The following is a 21,115-nucleotide window of genomic DNA, read 5'->3' as shown; positions in this document are numbered from 1 at the left end:
CTCCCACCTCGACAACAGAGACACTTACGTAAGAATGCTGTTCATCGATTACAGCTCAGCATTCAACACCATTATACCATCAAAACTGATCACCAAACTCGGTAACCTGGGCATCGACCCCTCCCTCTGCAACTGGATACTGGACTTTCTAACCAACAGACCCCAGTCTGTTAGGTTAGACAAGCACACCTCTTCAACCCTCACCCTGAACACCGGCGTTCCACAGGGCTGTGTGCTGAGCCCCCTCCTCTACTCCCTCTTCACCTATGACTGCACACCTGTACATGGTACTAACACCATCATCAAGTATGCAGATGATACAACGGTGATTGGCCTCATCAGCAACAACGATGAGTCGGCCTACAGAGAGGAGGTCCAGCACTTAGCAGCATGGTGCGCTGACAACAACCTGGCCCTTAACTCCAAGAAGACCAAGGAGCTCATTGTAGACTTCAGGAAGTCCAGGGGCGGCACGCACACCCCCATCCACATTAACGGGACGGAGGTGGAACGTGTTTCTAGCTTCAGGTTCCTGGGAGTCAACATCTCCGATGACCTCTCTTGGACCCACAATACCTCAACTCTGATCAAGAAGGCTCACCAGCGTCTCTTCTTCCTGAGGAGACTGAAGAAGGTCCATCTGTCTCCTCAGATCCTGGTGAACTTCTACCGCTGCACCATCGAGAGCATCCTTACCAACTGCATCACAGTATGGTATGGCAACTGCTCGTTGATGTAATTGCCCCAATTTCTCATCTGGCACCTGCATAACAGCCCCCCCTCCCCTTGCAATCTAGTTTAAACCCCTGCAGTTCAGGTGCAACCCATCCCTCTATTGCGGGTCATTTTTAAAATGTGATAATTATATGGGTAGACAAAAATGCTGGAGAAACTCAGCGTGTGAGGCAGCATCTGTGGAGCGAAGGAAATAGGCGACGTTTCGGGTCGAGACCCTTCTTCCTCATTATATAATGCCCTTTAAAAGCTGACTAACTTAAAATGAAAGGTTTCAAGAAGGAACTGCAGATGCTGGAAAATCGAAGGTACACAAAAATGCTGGAGAAACTCAGCGGGTGCAGCAGCATCTATGGAGCGAAGGAAATAGGCAACGTTTCGGGCCGAAACCCTCTTCAGACTGATAGGGGGTGGCAGGGAGAAGGAAGGGAAAAGGAGGAGGAGGAGCCCGAGGGCTGAGGGATGGGTGGAGACAGCCCGAGGGCTGAGGAAGGGGAGGAGACAGCAAGGGCTAAAAATTTAGGAAAATTCAATGTTCACGCCCGCAGGATGCAGACTCCCCAAGCGGAATATGAGGTGCTGTTCCTCCAATTTCCAGTGTTGCTAACTCTGACCATGGAGGAGACCCAGGACAGAGAGGTCGGACGGGGAATGGGAGGGGGAGTTGAAGTGCTGAGCCACCGGGAGGTCAGGTAGGTTCTTGCGGACCGAGCGGAGGTGTTCGGAGAAACGATCGCCCAACCTCCGCTTACTCTCACCGATGTAGATCAGCTGACATCTAGAGCAGCGGATGTAGTAGATGAGGTTGGAGGAGATACAGAAGAATCAAGACATTTCAGATGCCCTGGTGTGGAACGCCTCATCCTGGGGGTAGACAGAGGAATTGGGAGTATGGGGATGGAGTCCTTACAGGAAGCAGGGTGGGAAGAAGTGTAGTCCAGATAGCCATGGCAGTCAGTGGGTTTATAGTGGATGTCGGTCAGAAGTCTATCACCTGCGATGGAGATAGTGAGGTCAAGGAATGGTAGGGAAGTGTCGGAAATAGTCCAGCTGTATTTGAGTGCCGGATGGAAGTTGGTGGTGAAGTGGATGAAGTCAGTCAGTTGTGTGTGGGTGCAGGAGGTGGCACTAAAGCAGTCGTCGATGTAACGGAGGTAGAGGTCGGGGAAGGGGCCCTGGTACGTATTGAACAAGGATTGTTCGACGTACCCAACAAAGAGGCAGGCATAGCTGGGGCCCATGCGCGTGCCCATAGCTACGCCTTGTATTTGGAGGAAATAGGAGGAGTCAAACGTGAAGTTATTGAGGGTAAGGACCAGCTCCACTAGGCGGAGGAGAGTGTCAGTGGCTGGATATAGGTTGCTCCTCTGGTCGAGGAAGAACCGGAGGGCTTTGAGACCATCCTGGTAGGGGATGGAGGTGTAGAGTGACTGGACGTCCATGGTGAAGATGAGGGGGTGAGGGCCTAGAGAATGGAATGCGCGGAGGCGGCGGAGAGTGTCTGAGGTGTCTTGAACATAGGTAGGAAGGGATTTAACCAAGGGGGATAGGATGGAGTCAAGGTATGTGGAGATGAGTTCGGTGGGGCACGAACACGCAGAGACAATGGGTCTACCGGGACAGTTAGGTTTGTGGATTTTGGGGAGAAGGTAAAATCGGGCCGTGCGAGGCTGGGGAACGATGAGGTTGGAGGCTCGGTCGGGCAGGGCGTGGGAGTTGATGAAGTCGGTGAAGGTGCTGGAGATGGTGGCCTGGTGCTCGTCAGTGGGGTCATGGTCCAGGGGTAAGTAGGAGGAGGTGTCCGAGAGTTGGCGCGTGGCCTCAGCTTTGTAGAGATCGACGCGCCAGACTTCCACGGCACCTCCCTTGTCGGCTGGTTTGATAACCCAATCTGGGTTGGTGCGGGGTGATTCGATGGCAGTGTGTTCAGGGGGGGGGGGGAGATTGGAGTGAGACAGGGGAGTGGAGAAGTTGAGGCGGTTGACGTCGCAACGGCAGTTTTGGATAAAGAGTTCCAAAGCCGGGGGGCCACGACGGGGGTTCCACGAGGAGGGGGTGCATTGGAGACGGGAAAAGGGGTCATCAATGGGGGGCGAGGACTCCTTCCCATGGAAGTACGCTGTGAGGCGGAGGTGGAAATGAAATGAAAAATGAAAGGTTACCTGTTCTCCTTAAACTTATCATGTACAAAACCCTTTTGTAAATAATAGAAACAACTTCTTCTTACCTTTAAAGTCAGAAAGTTGGATATTCTTTGGCTGTATGAGCAGACCTTCGTTGACTAGTTCCTCAAAGAGGGAATCAATTGTCCTGCAGGAATTGAACGGCAACGTTAGTGCATGTACACATCTAGGTTATACTTCCAATTCCTTTGTTCATTAATTGTCTCTAATTTGCTATTCTTTATATTATAATATTTTTGTGCAAGTAAATTAGGCTAATAGCCCTGTCCCACGGTACAAGTTCATTCCAAGAGCTCTCCCGAGTTTAAAAAAAAATCATACTCGTGGTAAGCATGGAGAATGAACGTAGTGGGTACGTCGGAGCTCGGGGACGTCTCTTTACGGCTCGTAACGCTAACGGCAGGTACTCGGGAAGACTCACTAACGGCAGGTACTCGGGAAGACTCACTAACGGCAGGTACTCGGGAAGACTCGTGAAGATTTTTCAACATGTTGAAAAATCTCCACGAGAGCCCCGAGTACCGACGAGTGGCCATTACCGTAAATCTCCGAGTTTGATTCAGGGGAAACTCGGGAGAGGTCTTGGAATGAACTCGTACCGTGGGACAAGGCTTTAACTTAACAGGTGAGAAAGACTTTGCATGATTTTTTAGTGTAATGGACCAAACGACGCCTTTAAGTATTGCAGCACCAATGAACCTGCAACCTGTCCCTAAACCTCCTCCCTCACCTCCATTCAGGGACCCCAGCAGTCCTTCCAGGTGAGACAGAAGTTCACGTGTACTTTGTCTAACCTCATCTACTGCATCTGGTGTTCCCAATGTGGCCGCCTGTACATCGGCGAGACCAAGAGTGGACTTGGCGAGGGTTTCACGCAGCACTTGCAAGAGTTCTGCCAAGGCCTGCTGGATCACCCGGTTGCTAGGCTTTTTAGCTCTTCTTCCCATTTCCTCACTGACCTTTCAGTCCTGGGCCTCCTCCATTGGCGGAGTGAGGTCGCACCCAGACTGGTGGAACAATGCCTCGTGTTCCGTTTGGGTAGCTTACACCCCAAAGGTATGATCATGGAATTCTCCACTTTTAGGTAACCACAAAACCCTCCCCTCCCCTCTCCTTCCATCTACATTCCTACCTCCTTACGCTTCACAAATCGTAACTCTTCAATCCTTTTCTCTCACACCTTCTGTAATTTCCTCTCTGGCGTTTGTCCGCCATCTGTCTATCAAAAGCGTCCCTCACCTGTGTCAACCTATTACCTACCTGTAGCTATCCTGCCCCTCCTCTTTTCCAGCTTTCTTCTCCTCCCTAAAAATAAATCTAGAGAAGGTTCCTGACCTGAAACGTCACTTATCCATGTTCTCAAGAGATGCTGTCTGACGGACTAAGTCACTCCAGCACTTTGTGTCTTTTTTTGTAAAAACAAACATCTACAGTTCTTGCTATTTACATTCACCAGCATGTTATCTGACCTTGCAGACTTGGCTTGCAAGGAGAGACTGGATAGACTTTTTTTCTTTGGAGCGTAGGAGACTGGGGGTTACCCATATTGAGGGGCATGGATAAAGTAAGTGCTCACAGTGTTTTTTCCAGGGCAGAGGACTTTAAAACTAGAGGGCATTGGCTTAAGATGAGAAGGAAGAGTTTTAAGAGGGACCTCAGGAGCAATAATTTCACTCAGCGGATACTCCATATCTGCTTATCCACTTTGGTGGCAAAAACAAGGGGTCAGATTATTATCTCAGTGGGGTTAGGTTAGGTAAGGGGGAGGTGCAGCGAGACCTAGGTGTCCTTGTACACCGGTCACTGAAAGTTGGCGTGCAGGTACAGCAGGCAGTGAAGAAAGCTAATGGAATGTTGGCCTTCATAACAAGACGATTTCAGTATAGGAGTAAAGAGGTTCTTCTGCAGTTGTATAGGGCTCTGGTGAGACCACATCTGGAGTATTGTGTACAGTTTTGGTCTCCCAATTTGAGGAAGGACATCCTTGTGATTGAGGTAGTGCAGCGTAGGTTCGCGAGATTGATCCCTGGGATGGCGGGACTGTCATATGAGGAAAGATTGAAAAGACTAGGCTTGTATTCACTGGAATTTAGAAGGAGGGGGTATCTTATAGAAACATATAAAATTATAAAAGGACTGGACAAGCTAGATGCAGGAAAAATGTTCCCAATGTTGGGTGAGTCCAGAACCACGGGCCACAGTCTTGGACTAAAGGGGAGGCCATTTAAGACTAAGGTGAGAAAAAACGTTTTCACCCAGAGAGTTGTGAATTTGTGGAATTCCCTGCTACAGAGGGCAGTGGAGGCTAAATCACCGGATGGATTTAAGAGAGGGTTAGATAGAGCTCTAGGGGCTAGTGGAATCAAGGGATATGTTGAGAAGGCAGGCACGGGTTATTGATAGGGGACGATCAGCCATGATCACAATGAATGGCGGTGCTGACTCGAAGGGCCAAATGGCCTCCTCCTGCACCTATTTTCTATGTTTCTATGCAACGAGCTGCCAGAGGAATCTTTAGAAGTGAGTACAATTACATTTTTCAAAAGACAGGACAGGAAAGATTTAGATAGATATGGACAAATGCAGATACTGTAGATGGGACTAGCTCAGAATGGTTTGTATGGACAAGGTGGATTAAGGGGCCTGTTTCCTTGCTGTATGTAAAGCTCTAAGACTATAATGTATCTGGAATTTTTAAACTTTGAAATTGTATGTTTGAGATTAAAGTTCACTTTTCTGCTTGCGGAATATTTCTTGACAAGGCAAGATTTCATTCGATCGCTACCTGTTAGCAGTCAAATCTTTTCCTTTCTTCTTCTTCTTTCCTTTCTTCGGTTTTTTCTGCAGCAAAAACAGAAAAAGAATAAACTCTGAAAATGTTAAATTGTTCTCATCAAATAACTTGGGTTTCAAATGAGCAAAGTGATCAATTCTTGATTAATTTCTTAATGAATGTCATAAATCAATGTAATCAAATGTTTAATTAGTATGGGTTAGTATTATAAGGCAGGAGAATGGGGTTAGGAGGGAGGGATCAACCATGATTGAATGGCGGAGTAGACTTGATGGGCCGAATGGCCTAATTCTGCTCCTATCACATGACCTTATGAAGATAGACAAAAATTCTGGTGAAACTCAGCGAGTGTCTCCAGCGTTTTGTGTCTATCTCTGGTGTGACAGTTGTCTAATTTCATCGGCTTCGTGTATTGCGCGCCCAGGAGAGAAGCTGTACAGGCTGCTTGCATCTATTCAAATAAGTGCGCTCAAATTAAAATCCCACATCTGTGTCGGCAGCGCCGGGTGGAGCATCCAGTATCACTGACCGAGATGCACCGCCATCGGACCCCAATCCCCACACCAGGGTGATTCATCACCCCCCCCCCACCCCCCCGACACCCACACCGAGTGATTCACCCCGACACTAACACCGAGTGATTCAACTCATACTCCAGGCAAGCGCCTTGAGTATTAGAAAGGCGCTATATAAATCCCATCCATTATTATTATTATTACTCGCAGCATAGTCGACACGAGGTCCTAGGAGGTCTTTGTAACTTTCCTTCATGCTCGAGGGTAGTCCCCGCGTACTTGAGGCCACAGCTAGGTCGCGGCGTATTTTTCAACGTTAAAAAATGCCCGCGAGTAAAAAAAGGTCGTCATGGAAAAAAATCAATATTTCTTTTACTCATAGCTTTAGTCGAAGTAGGTCGGCCTGTTATTCCTAGTAAATCGAGGGTAGTCAAAGGTAATCGAAGGTAGTTGAAGATAGTCGTAGATAGTCTTCAACATAGTCGAATGGAGGTCGAAGGAGATCGAAGGAGGTCGTCTTCACTCTCCACTATTCGGTGTCCAATTTTCCCGAAATTAGTCGTAGCTAGTCGAAGCTGGTCTTCAACATAGTCGAAGGAGGTCGAAGGAGGTCTTCTACATAGTCGAAGGAGGTCTTCAACATGACACTTTTTCAAACTCTCCTAAACTTGCCAATTAGGTCGCTGCGGTGGGACAGCCCCTTAAGGCAGCAACTCTACCGCAGCACCACCGTGGTCGGCCAATTTGTGTACATTTGAAATTGTTATAATAGAAACAAGATAGATCTAAGTCGGTCTTGATTAAAAATATATCAAAATTCATCCTTTGTGTTATTTAAAGGCTTCATAATTTTTCATTCATCATCATGGTAGCATCAGTTTCTCATGATTTGTTCTTCTCCTGTTATAGAGTCATAGGGTGATACAGTGTGGAAACAGGCTCTTCGGCCCAACTCGCCCACACTGGCCAACATTGTCCTAGCTACACTAGTCCCACTTGCCTGCGCTTGGTCCATATCCCTCCAAACCTGTCCTATCCATGTACCTGTGTTCAAGAAGGAACTGCAGATGCTGGAAAATCGAAGGTACACAAAAAAGCTGGAGAAACTCAGCGGGTGCAGCAGCATCTATGGAGCGAAGGAAATAGGCAACGTTTCGGCCCGAAACGTTGCCAATTTCCTTCGCTCCATAGATGCTGCTGCACCCGCTGAGTTTCTCCAGCTTTTTTGTGTACTATCCATGTACCTGTCTAACTGTTTCTTAAATTATGGTATAGTCCCAGCCCCAACTACCTCCTCTGGCAGCTTGTTCCATACACCCACCACCCTTTATGGGAAAAAATTACCCCTCGTATTCCTATTAAATCTTTTCCCCTTCACCTGGAACCCATGTCTTCTGGTCCTCGATTCCCCTACTCTGGGCAAGAGACTGTGCATCTACCCGATCAATTCCTCTCATGATTTTGTTAGAGGCAGCGACTCGTTGCTTGAAAGGCCGGTATCTGAGATCCGTCTTGTGCTCTGAATGCAGAATATAGTGGGGATGTAAGGCAGCAACTCTACCGCTGCGCCACTGTGCCATCCTTTCTCCGGAGATGCAGCCTGTTCTTTCTAAGTTACTCCAGCACTTTGTGCCCAGGTTTATCCAACCTCGCCTTGTAGCTGAAATGTTTTAATCTATATATAGCATTCTGGTAAATCTTTTCTGTAATGGGACAACCAGATATGCGTGCAAAATGCAGCCAAACTAATTAAATTGGCACCATGGTCGGTGAAGACATGCCATGTCAAAGCACATATCCCGAGGCTGTTTGTTCTGCACCACAATATTTCAGTCCACTTACCTTCTTCCCATCTTTCTTTCCTTTCTTCTTTGTACTTTTATCCCTGTCCACTGCCATCTTTAAGTTCTTCAGCTCCTGTCTCATGAGTTCATCCACCTGCAACATGTGAAATGAATCAAAATCAGTCCAATCGAGCAAATAAACAGTCAAAATTTAATTTTCACTACATACATATTTGTGAATATACAATGAAATGACAAGTGGGAATGTCTCAAATCTTAAACAAACAATAATGGTAAAATATAGTGATAAGAAAAATATTTAATTCAATTTTTAATTAAAATCCTTTAAACTGACTGTAGAAAATGAAAAATGGGGAGACCTAACATCAAAATTCAATGATCTGCTCACCAGTTTATCACTAAGTACTCAGAATCCTCAAGCTTAATAATGGACATAAATCTTACCAACTGCTGAAGTCAGGCTAACCACACTGTCTTCCTGAACAGCAGAGCCATATTGCCAATTTTCCAGTCTTCTGGAACTAGTCCTAACTCCAGTGATTCTTGAAATATCACCACTAATGCCTCCACAATCTCTAGAGCCATCACTTTCGGAACCCTGGGGTTCAGTCCGTCTGATCCATGTGACTTATCCACCTTCAGCCCTAACAAGTTCCTAAGCACTTTCCCTTTAGACAATAGACAATAGACAATAGGTGCAGGAGTAGGCCATTTGGCCCTTCGAGCCAGCACCGCCATTCAATGCGATCATGGCTGATCATCCCCAATCAGTACCCCGTTCCTGCCTTCTCCCCATATCCCCTGACTCCGCTATTTTTAAGAGCCCTATCTCGCTCTCTCTCGAAAGCATCCAGAGAACCTGCCTCCACCGCCCTCTGAGGCAGAGAATTCCACAGACTCACAACTCTCTGTGAGAAAAAGTGTTTCCTCGTCTCCGTTCTAAATGGCTTACTCCTTATTCTTAAACTGTGGCCCCTGGTTCTGGACTCCCCCAACATCGGGAACACGTTTCCTGCCTCTAGTGTGTCCAAACCCTTAACAATCTTATATGTTTCAATAAGATCCCCCTCATCCTTTTAAACTCCAGAGTGTACAAACCCAGCTGCTCCATTCTCTCAGCATATGACAGTCCCGCCATCCCGGGAATTAACCTTGTAAACCTACGCTGCACTCCCTCAATAGCAAGAATGTCCTTCCTCAAATTAGGGGACCATAACTGCACACAATACTACAGATGTGATCTCACTAGGGCTCTGATCAACTGCAGAAGGACCTCTTTGCTCCTATATTCGATTCCTCTTGTTATAAAGGATAACATGCCATTCGCTTTCTTCACTGCCTGCTGTACCTGCATGCTTGCTTACTTTCATAGACTGATGTAGAAGGACCCCCAGATGCCGTTGTACTTCCCTTTTTCCCCAACAACGCCATTTAGATAGTAAATTGCCTTCCTGTTTTTGCTACCAAAGTGGATAACCTCACATTTATCCGCATTAAACTTAATCTGCCATGCATCTGCCCACTCCCCAAACCTGTCCAAGTGACCCTGCATTCTCATAGCATCCTCCTCACAGTTCAGACTGCCACCCAGCTTTGTGTCATCTGCAAATTTCCTAATGTTACTTTGAATCCCTTCATCCAAATCATTGATGTATATTGTAAATAGCTGCGGTCCCAGCACCGAGCCTTGCGGTACCCCACTAGTCACTGCCTGCCATTCTGAAAGGGACCCGTTAATCCCTACTCTTTGTTTCCTGTCTGAGTTAATCCCTACTCTTTGTTTCCTAGTCAGAGAAACTCCAGTAACTTCTGGCCCTTGACGCTCTTGAATTTCTGGCACTTTGCTGGTGTCTTCTACTGTGAAGATTGACGTAAAAAATGTATTCAATTCATCCACCATTTCTTTGTTCTCCATTACTAATTCTCAGGCATCATTATCCAGCAATCTAATGTCCACTCTTGCCTCTCTTTTACTCTTTATATATATATGAAGAAACTTTTAGAGTCACAGTGATACAGTGTGGAAACAGGCCCTTTGGCCCAACTTGTCCACTCCAGCCAACATGTCCCAGCTACACTAGCTCACCTGCCTGCGGTTTGTCCATATCGCTCCAAACCTGTCTTTCCATGTACCTGTCTGTTTCTAAAACGTTGGGATAGACCCAGCCTCGACTACCTCCTCTTGGCAGCTTGTTTCATACACCCACTACCTTTTGGTAACCCCTTTATATTATTGGCTTGCTTTCCTTCATATTTCATTTTAACCTCCTGATTCCCTTCTTAAATATGCTCCCCAGTTCCCAAAACTCCTCCAGAGATGCATTTGATCCCAGCTACCTCTACCTGTCCCATGCACCATCCTGATCAATGATGTATATTGTTGATATACATTAAAAAAAAAATAGGGTTTATCCTATCCTTTACCAATCTATGCGATTCATTTGAATTTTAACGCATTTATCCACTCTTCCCAACCACATATGTTGTGAACAGGCAAAATCTTGAATAAATGTATTTTATGTTATGTTATGGTATGTTAGCATTCATAGCAAAAGGATTTGAGTATAATAATAATAATAATACATTTTATTTATGGGCGCCTTTCAAGAGTCTCAAGGACACCGTACAAAAATTTAGCAGGTAGAGGAAAAACATGTAAGGGGAATGAAATAAATAGTAGAGACATGACTAGTACACAAAGTAAAGACAGAATTCAATTCAAAACACAATACAAGGCAAGTAATGCACAGATGAAAAGGGAGGGGGACGTGGGGCTAAGGATAGGCAGAGGTGAAGAGATGGGTCTTGAGGCGGGACTGGAAGATGGTGAGGGACACGGAATTGCGGATCAGTTGGGGGAGGGAGTTCCAGAGCCTGGGAGCTGCCCTGGAGAAGGCTCTGTCCCCAAAACTGCGGAGGTTGGACTTGTGGATGGAGAGGAGACCGGCTGATGTGGATCTGAGGGACCGTGAGGGTTGGTAGGGGGAGAGGAGGTCAGTGAGATATCGGGGGGCCAGATGGTGGAGGGCTTTGTAGGTGAGGATCAGGATTTTGTAGGTGATCCGGTGGGAGATGGGAAGCTAATGAAGTTGTTTGAGGACTAGAGTGATGTGATGCCAGGATTTGGTGTGGGTGATGAGTCGGGCGGCTGCGTTCTGGACCAGTTGGAGTCAGTTGATGTAGGTGGAGCTGATGCCAAGGAGAAGTGAGTTGCAATAGTCCAGTCGGGAGGAGATGAAGGCATGGATGAGTCTTTCAGCAGCGGGAGGTGTGAGAGAGGGTCTGAGTTTGGCGATGTTACGGAGATGAAAGAAGGAGGTTTTAATGACATGGCGGATGTGAGGCTCAAGGGAGAGGGTGGAATCAAAGATCACGCCAAGGTTGCGGGCCTGGGGAGATGGGGAGACAGTGGTGCCGTCGATGGTGAGAGTGGGGTTATTGATTTTGCTGAGTGTGGCTTTGGAGCCTATGAGGAGGAATTCTGTCTTATCGCTGTTGAGTTTGAGGAAGTTATGTTGCATCCAGGTTTTTATAGCTGACAAACAGGAGTTGATATGGGAGAGGGGGGGGGGGGTTGTGTGGGGATTTGGTGCCGAGGTAGATTTGAGTGTCATCGGCGTAACAGTGGAAGTCCAGGTTGAAGTGGCGGAGTATCTGACCAAGGGGGAGGATGTAGATGATGAAGAGGAGGGGGCCGAGTACGGAGCAGGGAGGTTCTACTGCAGTTGTACAGGGTCTTGGTGAGACTACACTTGGAGTATTGCGTACAGTTTTGGTCTCCTAATCTGAGAAAAGACATTCTTGCCATAGAGGGAGTACAGAGAAGGTTCACCAGACTGATTCCTGGGATGTCAGGACTTTCATATGAAGAAAGACTGGATAGACTCGGTGTGTACTCGCTAGAATTTAGAAGATTGAGGGGGGATCTTATAGAAACTTACAACATTCTTAAGGAGTTGGACAGGCTAGATGCAGGAAGATTGTTCCCGATGTTGGGGAAGTCCAGAACAAGGGGTCACAGTATAAGGATAAGGGGGAATTCTTTTAGGACCGAGATGAGAAAAACATTTTTCACACAGAGAGTGGTGAATCTGTGGAATTCTCTGCCACAGAAGGTAGTTGAGGCCAGTTCATTGGCTATATTTAAGAAGGAGTTAGATGTGGCCGTTGTGGCTAAAGGTATCGGGGTATGGAGAGAAGGCAGGTACAGGATACCGAGTTGGATGATCAGCCATGATCATATTGAATGGCGGTGCAGGCTCAAAGGGCCGAATGGCCTACTCCTGCACCTAATTTCTATGTTTCTATAGGGTGTGCATTGGTGATGACACCACACCGACATTCACAGTAGGGTGAACTCATGCGATGTATTGTATTTACAGTGGTATGAAAGTCCAGGACCACTAGGGGGTGCTGTCCCTCGCAGCCAGAGCACATGTTCGATGTTGCTGGCAACCTCAGGGTTGCCCCTGCAGCTCAGTCCTGGTCATCACAGGAGGAAGTGTGGCGATCTCAGGCATCTGCCTGAGGTTCACCCTTACCCTGAGAGGAGGCGCTGGCGGTCTCAGGTTTCTTCCTGGCGGCTCAACTTTGGGCATGGAGAGGCACTGCTGGCAGTCTCTGCATTATCCTGGCAGCCTGTCTTTGCCTCTGCGTGCATGTGGGTGCAGTCTGTGGGCAGGAAGAAGTTCTGGCATCTCAGGCTTGCCCCAGCCACTCAGTCTTAGACTCAGTAGAGGCACTGAGTGGCCAAGGTTCCTAGCCGACAAACCAGACTTAACCACACGGTGACACTGGTGGTCTCAGCTTTGTCCCAGTGGCTCAATCATTCTCGAACCTGCAACAGGGGAACACAGCTAGCAGGAAGGTTTTCATCCTTGGGCCTTGGCCTCTGGCCCTTCCCCTCTGGCTAGAATGCCTGGATTTTATGGCGAGTACGCTGACAAGGTTCAAATGTTGATTCCGGATCTATATACTCCCTCCCTAGTCTGGTTCAGTAAACCACTGAGTCGAACACTGGAGTCCAAACCCTTCTTTTTTTGTTTTCAACATCGCGGGGCCGGCCTCGGATCCACTCACTCCAGCCCTCAGCAGCCTCGCGCAAACAGAACAGGAGGAAAGACAACCGACAGGCCCAAATGAAACGATCGCCCTTATATGCCCCTATACAATGGCGGCAAAACCACTGCAAATGATCTTAGAAATATAATATTTGCACTGATTGCAGTTTGACATGCAACTGAGCAAAAACAATGAGGCACATGTATCTTATTAATGATTAACAGATTCACTTTGAATTGATTGCAAGGCAAATTAAAAACTGCAGTTGACATGTTAATACAGAGAATGGATTCTCATTTCCTTTGTAGTGTTTGCTGAAACTGAGCATGAATACATTTGAAATGTACTCACACTTTAACAGTGAGTACATTACATTAAACAATTTAGTTTAGTTTAGAGATATAGCGCGAAAACAGGTCCTTTGGCCCACCGACTCCGCGCCGACCAGCGATCCCCGCATGTTGACATTAGCTAACACACACTAGGGACAATTCACATTTCTACCAAGCCAATTAACCTACATTACATACAAGTGATCCTCCCCGGGTGTTGGGTAAAGGATAGGCTCAGTGTGCGTTTGGCAGGAAACGTGATAATGCTAAACTCTATTAAATAGCAGTCTGGGAGAAATTGCCTGTTAGGAATGTTAGACACAGGACATGCTTCCGTAATTATGCAGAAAGCGGGTATTAATGCAACTGTGGATCAGCCTTCCATGAAACCTGTCCCAATGCAAACTACAAACAGCAACAATGAGTGTACAGAGCACAGCGTATTGGCTGGGGTAGTAGGCCACTCAAGGGGTACAGTTTGTAACCTGATATGACCCTGAGATGGTACACAAAAATGCTGGAGAAATCAGCGGATGCAGCAGCATCTATGGAGTGAAGGAAATTGGTAACATTTCGGGCCGAAACCCTTCTTCAGACTGATAAGGGGTGGCGGGGAGAAGGAAGGAGAAAGGAGGAGGAAGAGCCCGAGGGTTGGGGGATGGGAGGAGACAGCTCGAGGGCTAAGGAAGAGGAGGAGACAACAAGGGCTAACAAAATTTGGAGAATTCAATGTTCATGCCCTCCGGATGCAGGCTCCCCAAGCGGAATATGAGGTGCTGTTCCTCCAATTTCCTGTGTTGCTCACTCTGGCAATGGAGGAGACCCAGGACAGAGAGGTCGGATTGGGAATGGGAGGGGGAGTTGAAGTGCTGAGCCACCCTGAGATACTCCCTGATGTATCCATCAACTATCAGATGCCATCAACTAAGTTGTTTGGCATTATTTTGAAAGCGATCACGGAAGGTTCCAGACCAGACTTGTTTTGACACTTGGCACAAGGAGTTCATACCTTCTCCCTGTGGCCGCATGGGTTGGCCGAGAATGAAATCCCGGCGAGCCGCGGCCGCATCCCACGCATCCTAGTTCTATTCTGCACACTAGGGATAATTTACAGAAGCTAATTAACCTACAAACCTCCACGTCTTTGAGTTGTGGAAGGAACCAAAGCACCTGGGCAAAATTCATTTAAAAGATTCAATAATTCAATTGTATTTTATTGTCACATGTACCAAGGTACGGCAAAATTCTTTGCTTTTGCACACAATCCGGTAAAATCATACTGCAGACCTCACCCAGACAGTGCACAGGCCATGTACAGGTGCTGACAAAGTCACAAAAAGTTCATCGAACAGTCTATATTTGCTCGTGGCAGCAAACCAGGCCTGCCGCCGCCCTTGGCAGCAGGTGTGTCCGTCCCCCCCCCCACCCCCCCCCCCCCCCCCACCAGGACCCTCATTCGATCGCGGCGGCCCCTCGCCAGGCCCCCTTCATTCTCGGTGGCCTCCCAATGGGTTGGTGTCGATGGCACTCCTCTCTCTCCAACAGCACACCCTCGATCTCCGATGCCCCCCCCTCACTCTCGGTGGCACGAGTCCCCCTATGCTCACAGCAGCCACATCTCAAAGGCAGGCCTGGCTCGCTCGCCACAGAACTCGAGATGCATTGCGTAGCTGCAGAAAGCTCCCGAGATGCAGGTGGGTCACAGGGAATGAGGAGGGACCCGCACCGTCGCGAGTAATCCAGCAGGGGCCGCCAAGAGCGAGGAGGGACCTACGCCACCAGAAGCAACTCAGCGGTGGGGGGGGGGGCTGCCGTGAGTGTAGCGGGATCCGTGTCACTGAGAGCGAGGGCGGCCATCAACCCGGCGAGCGGTTGTTGTGAGGGGGGGGGGGGGGGGGGGGGGGGGGGCCCATGATCTACCATGTATAAAACCAAGCTGACTACCCCTAATCAGCCCTTGGCCATCTAAATGCATGTATTTCCCTTGGAATACTGTCTAGTAACTTTATGACCACAGATGTTAGCCACTGGCCTGAAGGTCCCAGGCTTTGCCCTGCAGCCCTTGTAAATAGAGCACTAGTTACACGACAAACACTTCATCCATTTGCCTATTCTCAACTTCCCAAGACTAGATCAAGCGTTGCCCTCTCCCATGTGGTGCCCTCTACATAATGCTGGAGGAAACATTTCTGAATACATTTGACAAATTCTGCCCCCGTCTAAATCTTTTGCACTATGACATTCCCAGTCAATATGGGAAAAGTTAAGATGAACTACTACTACCACTACTACTACCACTACCACTACCACTACCACTACCACTACTACTACTACTGAGGTGACGAACAAGATTGATGAAGGTAAGACTGTGGATGTTGTCCACATGAATTTTATTAAAGCTTTTGTTAAGGTCCCTCAAGGTAAGCTGATCCAGAAGACTAAAATGAATGGGATTCACAAAGACTTGGTCGTATGGATTCAGAACTGGCTTATTCAAAGAAGAGGGTTGTGGTGAAAGGTAGATATTCTAGCTGGAGATCGTGACCAGTGGAGCTCGGCAGGGACCTCTTTTGTCCGAGATTTATATAAATGACCTAGATGCAAATGTAGATGGGTTGGTGAGCAAGTCTGCTGATGACAACAAAGTTGGAGGAGTTGCAGACAGCGAGGCGGGCTGTCAGAAGATACAGCTGAGTAGAAATCAGCTGCAAAACAGGTGGTGAAATGTCCAATGGAGTTTAGCCCGACCAAGTGTAAGGTGTTTAGAAAGGAACTGCAGATGCTGGAAAATCGAAGGTAGACAAAAATGCTGGAGAAACTCAGCGGGTGAGGCAGCATCTATGGAGTGAAGGAAATAGGCAACGTTTCGGGTCGAAAAGGTGTTGCCCTTTTGAGGTTGAATGGAAGTAGAATACAGTTAATAGCAAGACCCTTAACAGCATTTATGTGCAGAGGGATCTTAGAGTTCAAGTTCACAGGTCACTGAAGGTGGCAGCAGAAGTAGACAGGGTGGTTAAGAAAGCTATGGTACAATTGCCATCATTGCTAGGAGCATTGAATGTAAGAGTCAGGAAGTCATGACACAGCTCTAAAGGATTTTAGGCCACGTTTGGAGTATAGCATGCAGTTCTGGTCTCCACATACACAAAATATGTGGAGGCTTTGGGGAGGGAGCAGAGGAGCTTTACCAGAATGCAGACTGGATTAGAGGGTTTCAGCTGCAAGGAAAGGTTGGATAGTCTTAGATTGTTTTCTCTGGATCGCTGGAGGTTGTGGGGAGACTTGGTAGAAGTATATAAAATTATGAGAGGCATAGGTGGGGCAGAGTCAGAACATTTTTCCCAGGGTGAAAATGTTCAACAACGGAGGGTATAGAAATAAGGTGAGAGGTGGAAAGTTTACAGTTTAAAGGCTAGTTTCTTACACAGAGGGTGGCGGGGCCTGGATGCATTGTCAGGGGAGGCGTTGGAGGCAGATATGATAGTGGTGTTTAAGATGCTTTTGGATAGGCACATGAAAGTGCAGGGAATAGAGGAATATGGACCACATGCAGGCAGATGAGATCAGTTTAACTCGGCATCATGTTTGGCACAAACATTGTGGGCTGAAGGGCCTGTTCCTGTGCTGTACGTTCTAATACTGGCAACAGCAGTTTGAATTTTTACTGTACCCTCTCAGTCTGAATCTCATCCTACCTATAATAGGGCGACCAAAGTTACTCACAAAGCAATATTCCAACTACAGTCCCGTCAGCATCCTGTGCAGTTGTAACATGATATCTCAACTTAATTACTTTTTGCCCCAACCAACGCCAAGGGAAGGGACTTGAACTTTTTTTCGCCTTCCATCACTGTGAAGAATGTGTAGGAGTCACTGTGGTGGATGTTCATGTTAAAATGTGTTTTGGATGATCTGTTGCTTTTTATTTGTATGACTGACTTGGCAAATGAAATTCCTCGTAAGTTGCAAAACATACTTGGCTAATAAAGTACTATTCTATTCTATACACTTTCTTCACTATCCTGTCTATATGTGCCGTTATTTTCATGGAATGGCGTACTTGTACCTCGAAGTCTCTCTGTTCTACAACACTCCCCAGGGCATTACCATTCACTGTGTATGTCTTGCCCTGGTTCAACTTCCCTTAATGCGTTGGTTCGTCTTGCCTGAGTTGGATTCCACCTACCATTGGTGTACCCACTTTCCCAGTTAATCTAGATTCTGATGTAACCTGAGACAGTGATTTCTACTATCCACAACACCACCAATTTTGACGCCATCCACACTCTAAGGGCTTGTCCCACTTAGATGATTTTTTTGGGGACAGCCGAAAAATAGGCTGTTGCCACATGGTCGCGGCACGATGGCTGTATTGTCGTGAGTTGTCTCCTCAAGTGTTGTTACTTATTTCTTGTCGCTCAAAATCTCTCGGCGACAGTGGGCTTGACGTTGCCTGTCTTCTCCTGTCGTAGGTGCTGTCATAGGTTGTCGCCAGGATGACGCCAGGTGATGTTGGTTGTTGCTGGGTCATGACCTCGGTGAATTCCATTGGCAACAACCTACGTCATCCGACGTCAACCAGCGACAGTTCCGGCATCAAGAAAAGTCTTCAGTTGCCTTCATTTGTCGCCGACAGGGTCGTAACTTGTCGCTGGTGGAGGTAGGTTGACTTCGGGTGTCGTAGGTTGGCCCCTGTGTGGTCGAAGGTTGTCGTGGGTTGTGGTAGGTGTGGTCGTTGGTGGACGTCCCGAGTCGCGAGGAATTGTGTCGCCGGTTGACGTAGCTTGTCGTAGCTTGACGTAGACTAGGTGGCAGCTTGTCGGGGACATTGTCATGGAGTGGGTCCATTTCCGGCGTCACACCGCGACAGTGACAGTCGCCACAGTTGCCTAAAAAAATCGCCTAAGTGGGACAGGCCCATTTACTAATTACGCCACCTCTTTTTTTAATCCAAATCCTTAATGTAGATGACAAATAACAGGCGACCTAGCACTGATCCCCATGCTATACCATTGGTCACAGGAATCCAAAAACCTTGCTGAAGGTCTTTGACAAGGTTCTTCATAGTTCTAAACCATTAGAGTATTTTGCGGAGACAGCCTCATTTTATTAATGCCTTGAGAGGGGTGGGAGATTGCAACCTTCACATGGTCCACCCTGTTTCGACTAATGCAATCAACCTGACGTGCACAAACAAGATCAAATAGAACAAATTGATCTGCAACTTTAGGCTGTGCATGCCATACGCAAGAAGAAGAATTGCCTTGAGAAGTCTGCTGTGGCTAGTCCCGATAACTTAATCTAATTTGTGAGGCATGATCTCCCACTCATAAATCCATACAGATCAATGTTGTGGTGATGGGTAAAGGCAATTTATCAAAGTCAACGGCAAGAATGAGAGACAGTGGGAGAAAATAATATGATCGTGATAAACTTAGGAGATAGCAACACAAGCTTGAGTTTGCAAAAGTCAAAGCACTGCAGAAGGGAATAAAGACTGAAATGGCAAAAAGATTCAAAAAATCAAGAAGAAATTAGGATGGAAAGTGAAAAGAATGAATCAGGAATTAACACGGGAAATAGACAAAGGAATATCAAAGGATCAAACTAAAGGGCCTGTCCCACCAGCATGCGACTGCATGCGGCGAGCGCGACCTAACGTGGTCGCTTGAGCCGTACGGCCTCGCGGGGCCGGTCCCATTTCGATCGCCGGAGCTGTATGGAGTTGTGCGGGGCTGGTCCCGACATCGCACGTGGCCCCGTAAAACTGACACTGTCCAAAAATCCCGCGCAGCAACAGCCTGTCGGCCCGCAGCCGCATTGAGGCCGTACGCAGCACCTCGACGGGCGTACGCAGCGCCTCGACGGGCGTACGCAGCGCGTCGACAGGCGTACGCAGTGTCTGGACGCCGTACGCAGCGTCTCGACGCCGTACGCAGCGTCTTGACGTCGTACGCCTAGCGCGTGGCGTTGCGCGATGATGTCACCGCCCGGCGTGCCATTGCGTGATGACGTAACCGCCCGACGCCCTGCGACGTCCAAATTCAGTCAGCCCGCCTCCTGCCCAGCTGATTGGTGAGTATGATGTCGGGACCAGCCCCGCACAACTCCAGACAGCTCCGCGGTTGGAATTGGGACCGGCCCCGCGAGGCCGTACGCCTCAAGCCACCACGTTTGGTCGCGCTCGCTGCATGAAGTCTCATGCTGGTGGGACAGGCCCTTAAAGCAGTCGATATCTCAAAATGTTCATGGCTTTATCTGTTATATTCGTGATCTAAATGATTGCTGTCATATTTGTATACTGCGCTGTATAACAAGTCACATATGTTTACCTGTACTCTGATTTCATTCTCCACCTCTTGCCGTTTATCCTCCTTGATGAGTTCACCAACATACGTCTGAGCCAGGTTTGTGTGCTCATCTCGGTTCTGCCAAACTCCTGCCGTTCAGAGAGAAGGGAACAAAAACGGATGCTTTACTCACAATAACAGACGCTCGTCGTTGAGACCATCACTACCAGAAATTCAATTTAATTGTACATTTTCGAAGCATAAAGCTGGGTAAAGTGAGACAAGGATCGTCACCCGTAATACATTGCACACTAGGGGATGCAACAGAATGTCCTGGGTCTCACTGTGTGAGGAGATTCCATATCATTTCAAGGAATGAAGGGAACTTTAGGCAGCAGGTCGCCCCTGCCTCTTGTACACATCTCCAACTCTCCTTCGCTTTTTATGTAAGTCAGGCCAGTTTTATGGGTTTTGAAGTGGCGACTAAGGCCAATGAGGGAACTGAGGACTCATCCGCAGATGTAGAAGGAGGGGTTGACAGAGCAGATGGGTGCGTGGTGAGACAAGGTCATGAGAGGAATAGATAGGGTAGATAGTTTAGTTTAGTTTTCGTTTAGTTTTAGCTTAGAGATACAGTGTGGAAACGGGCCTTTGGCCCGAGTCTCGGCCGACCAGCAATCACGATAAATAGGCGGTCACGGTGGCGCAGCGGTAGAGTTGCTGCCTTACAGCGGATGCAGCGCCGGAGACCCGGGTTCGATCCCGACTACGGGCGCTGTCTTTACGGAGTTTGTACGTTCTCCCCTTGACCTGCGTGGGTTTTCTCCGATATCTTCAGTTTTCTCCCACACTCCAAAGACGTACAGGCTTGTAGGTTACTTGGCTTGATAAATGTAGGTGTAGGATAGTGTTAATGTGCGGGGATCGCTGGTCGGCGCGGACCTGGTGGGCCGAAGGGCCTGTTTCTGCGCTGTATCACTGTATCAAACCCATACACGTTCTATCCTCCACACGAGGGACTATTTACAGAAACCAATCATTCTGCAAACCTGGATGTCTTTGGAATGTGGGAAGAAACCAGAGCACCAGGAGAAAGCCCACGCGGTCACAGGGAGAACGTACAAACTCCGTACAGACAGCACTCGTAGTCAGGATCGAACCTGGGGACAGATGTCAGCACTCATCTCTGCAACTGGATCCTCGACTTCCTGACCAATCAGTGAGGCTAGGGGACAAATCATCCTCCACGATAATCCCCAACACTGGTGCTCCACAAGGTTGCGTTCTCTGCCCCCTTCTTTACTCCTTGTACACCCATGACTGTGCAGTCATGTACAAATCTAATTCAATTTACAAAATGCAGATTACACCATCATTGTGGGCCGGGTATGAAATAATGA

The 21,115-nt window shown here is 47.8% G+C and overlaps 1 protein-coding gene across 2 annotated transcripts in view; it reads right to left on the bottom strand.

The window, feature by feature from the left end:
* Positions 1-21,115, bottom strand: part of iqca1 (IQ motif containing with AAA domain 1) — a 136,110-nt gene that overhangs the window by 38,314 nt on the left and 76,681 nt on the right. For both annotated transcript variants that reach the window (XM_033023639.1, XM_033023640.1), the window contains exons 10-13: positions 19,758-19,864; positions 8,070-8,165; positions 5,704-5,759; positions 2,963-3,045 (exon numbers count right to left, since the gene is read on the bottom strand). In XM_033023639.1, the coding sequence (XP_032879530.1) occupies positions 2,963-3,045; positions 5,704-5,759; positions 8,070-8,165; positions 19,758-19,864 (342 nt within the window). The remainder of the gene's footprint in view (positions 1-2,962; positions 3,046-5,703; positions 5,760-8,069; positions 8,166-19,757; positions 19,865-21,115) is intronic.

This window comes from Amblyraja radiata, chromosome 7 (assembly GCF_010909765.2).
Source record: "Amblyraja radiata isolate CabotCenter1 chromosome 7, sAmbRad1.1.pri, whole genome shotgun sequence".
Classification (NCBI taxonomy): Eukaryota; Metazoa; Chordata; class Chondrichthyes; order Rajiformes; family Rajidae; genus Amblyraja; species Amblyraja radiata.
This window is presented reverse-complemented; position numbering and strand designations above follow the sequence as displayed.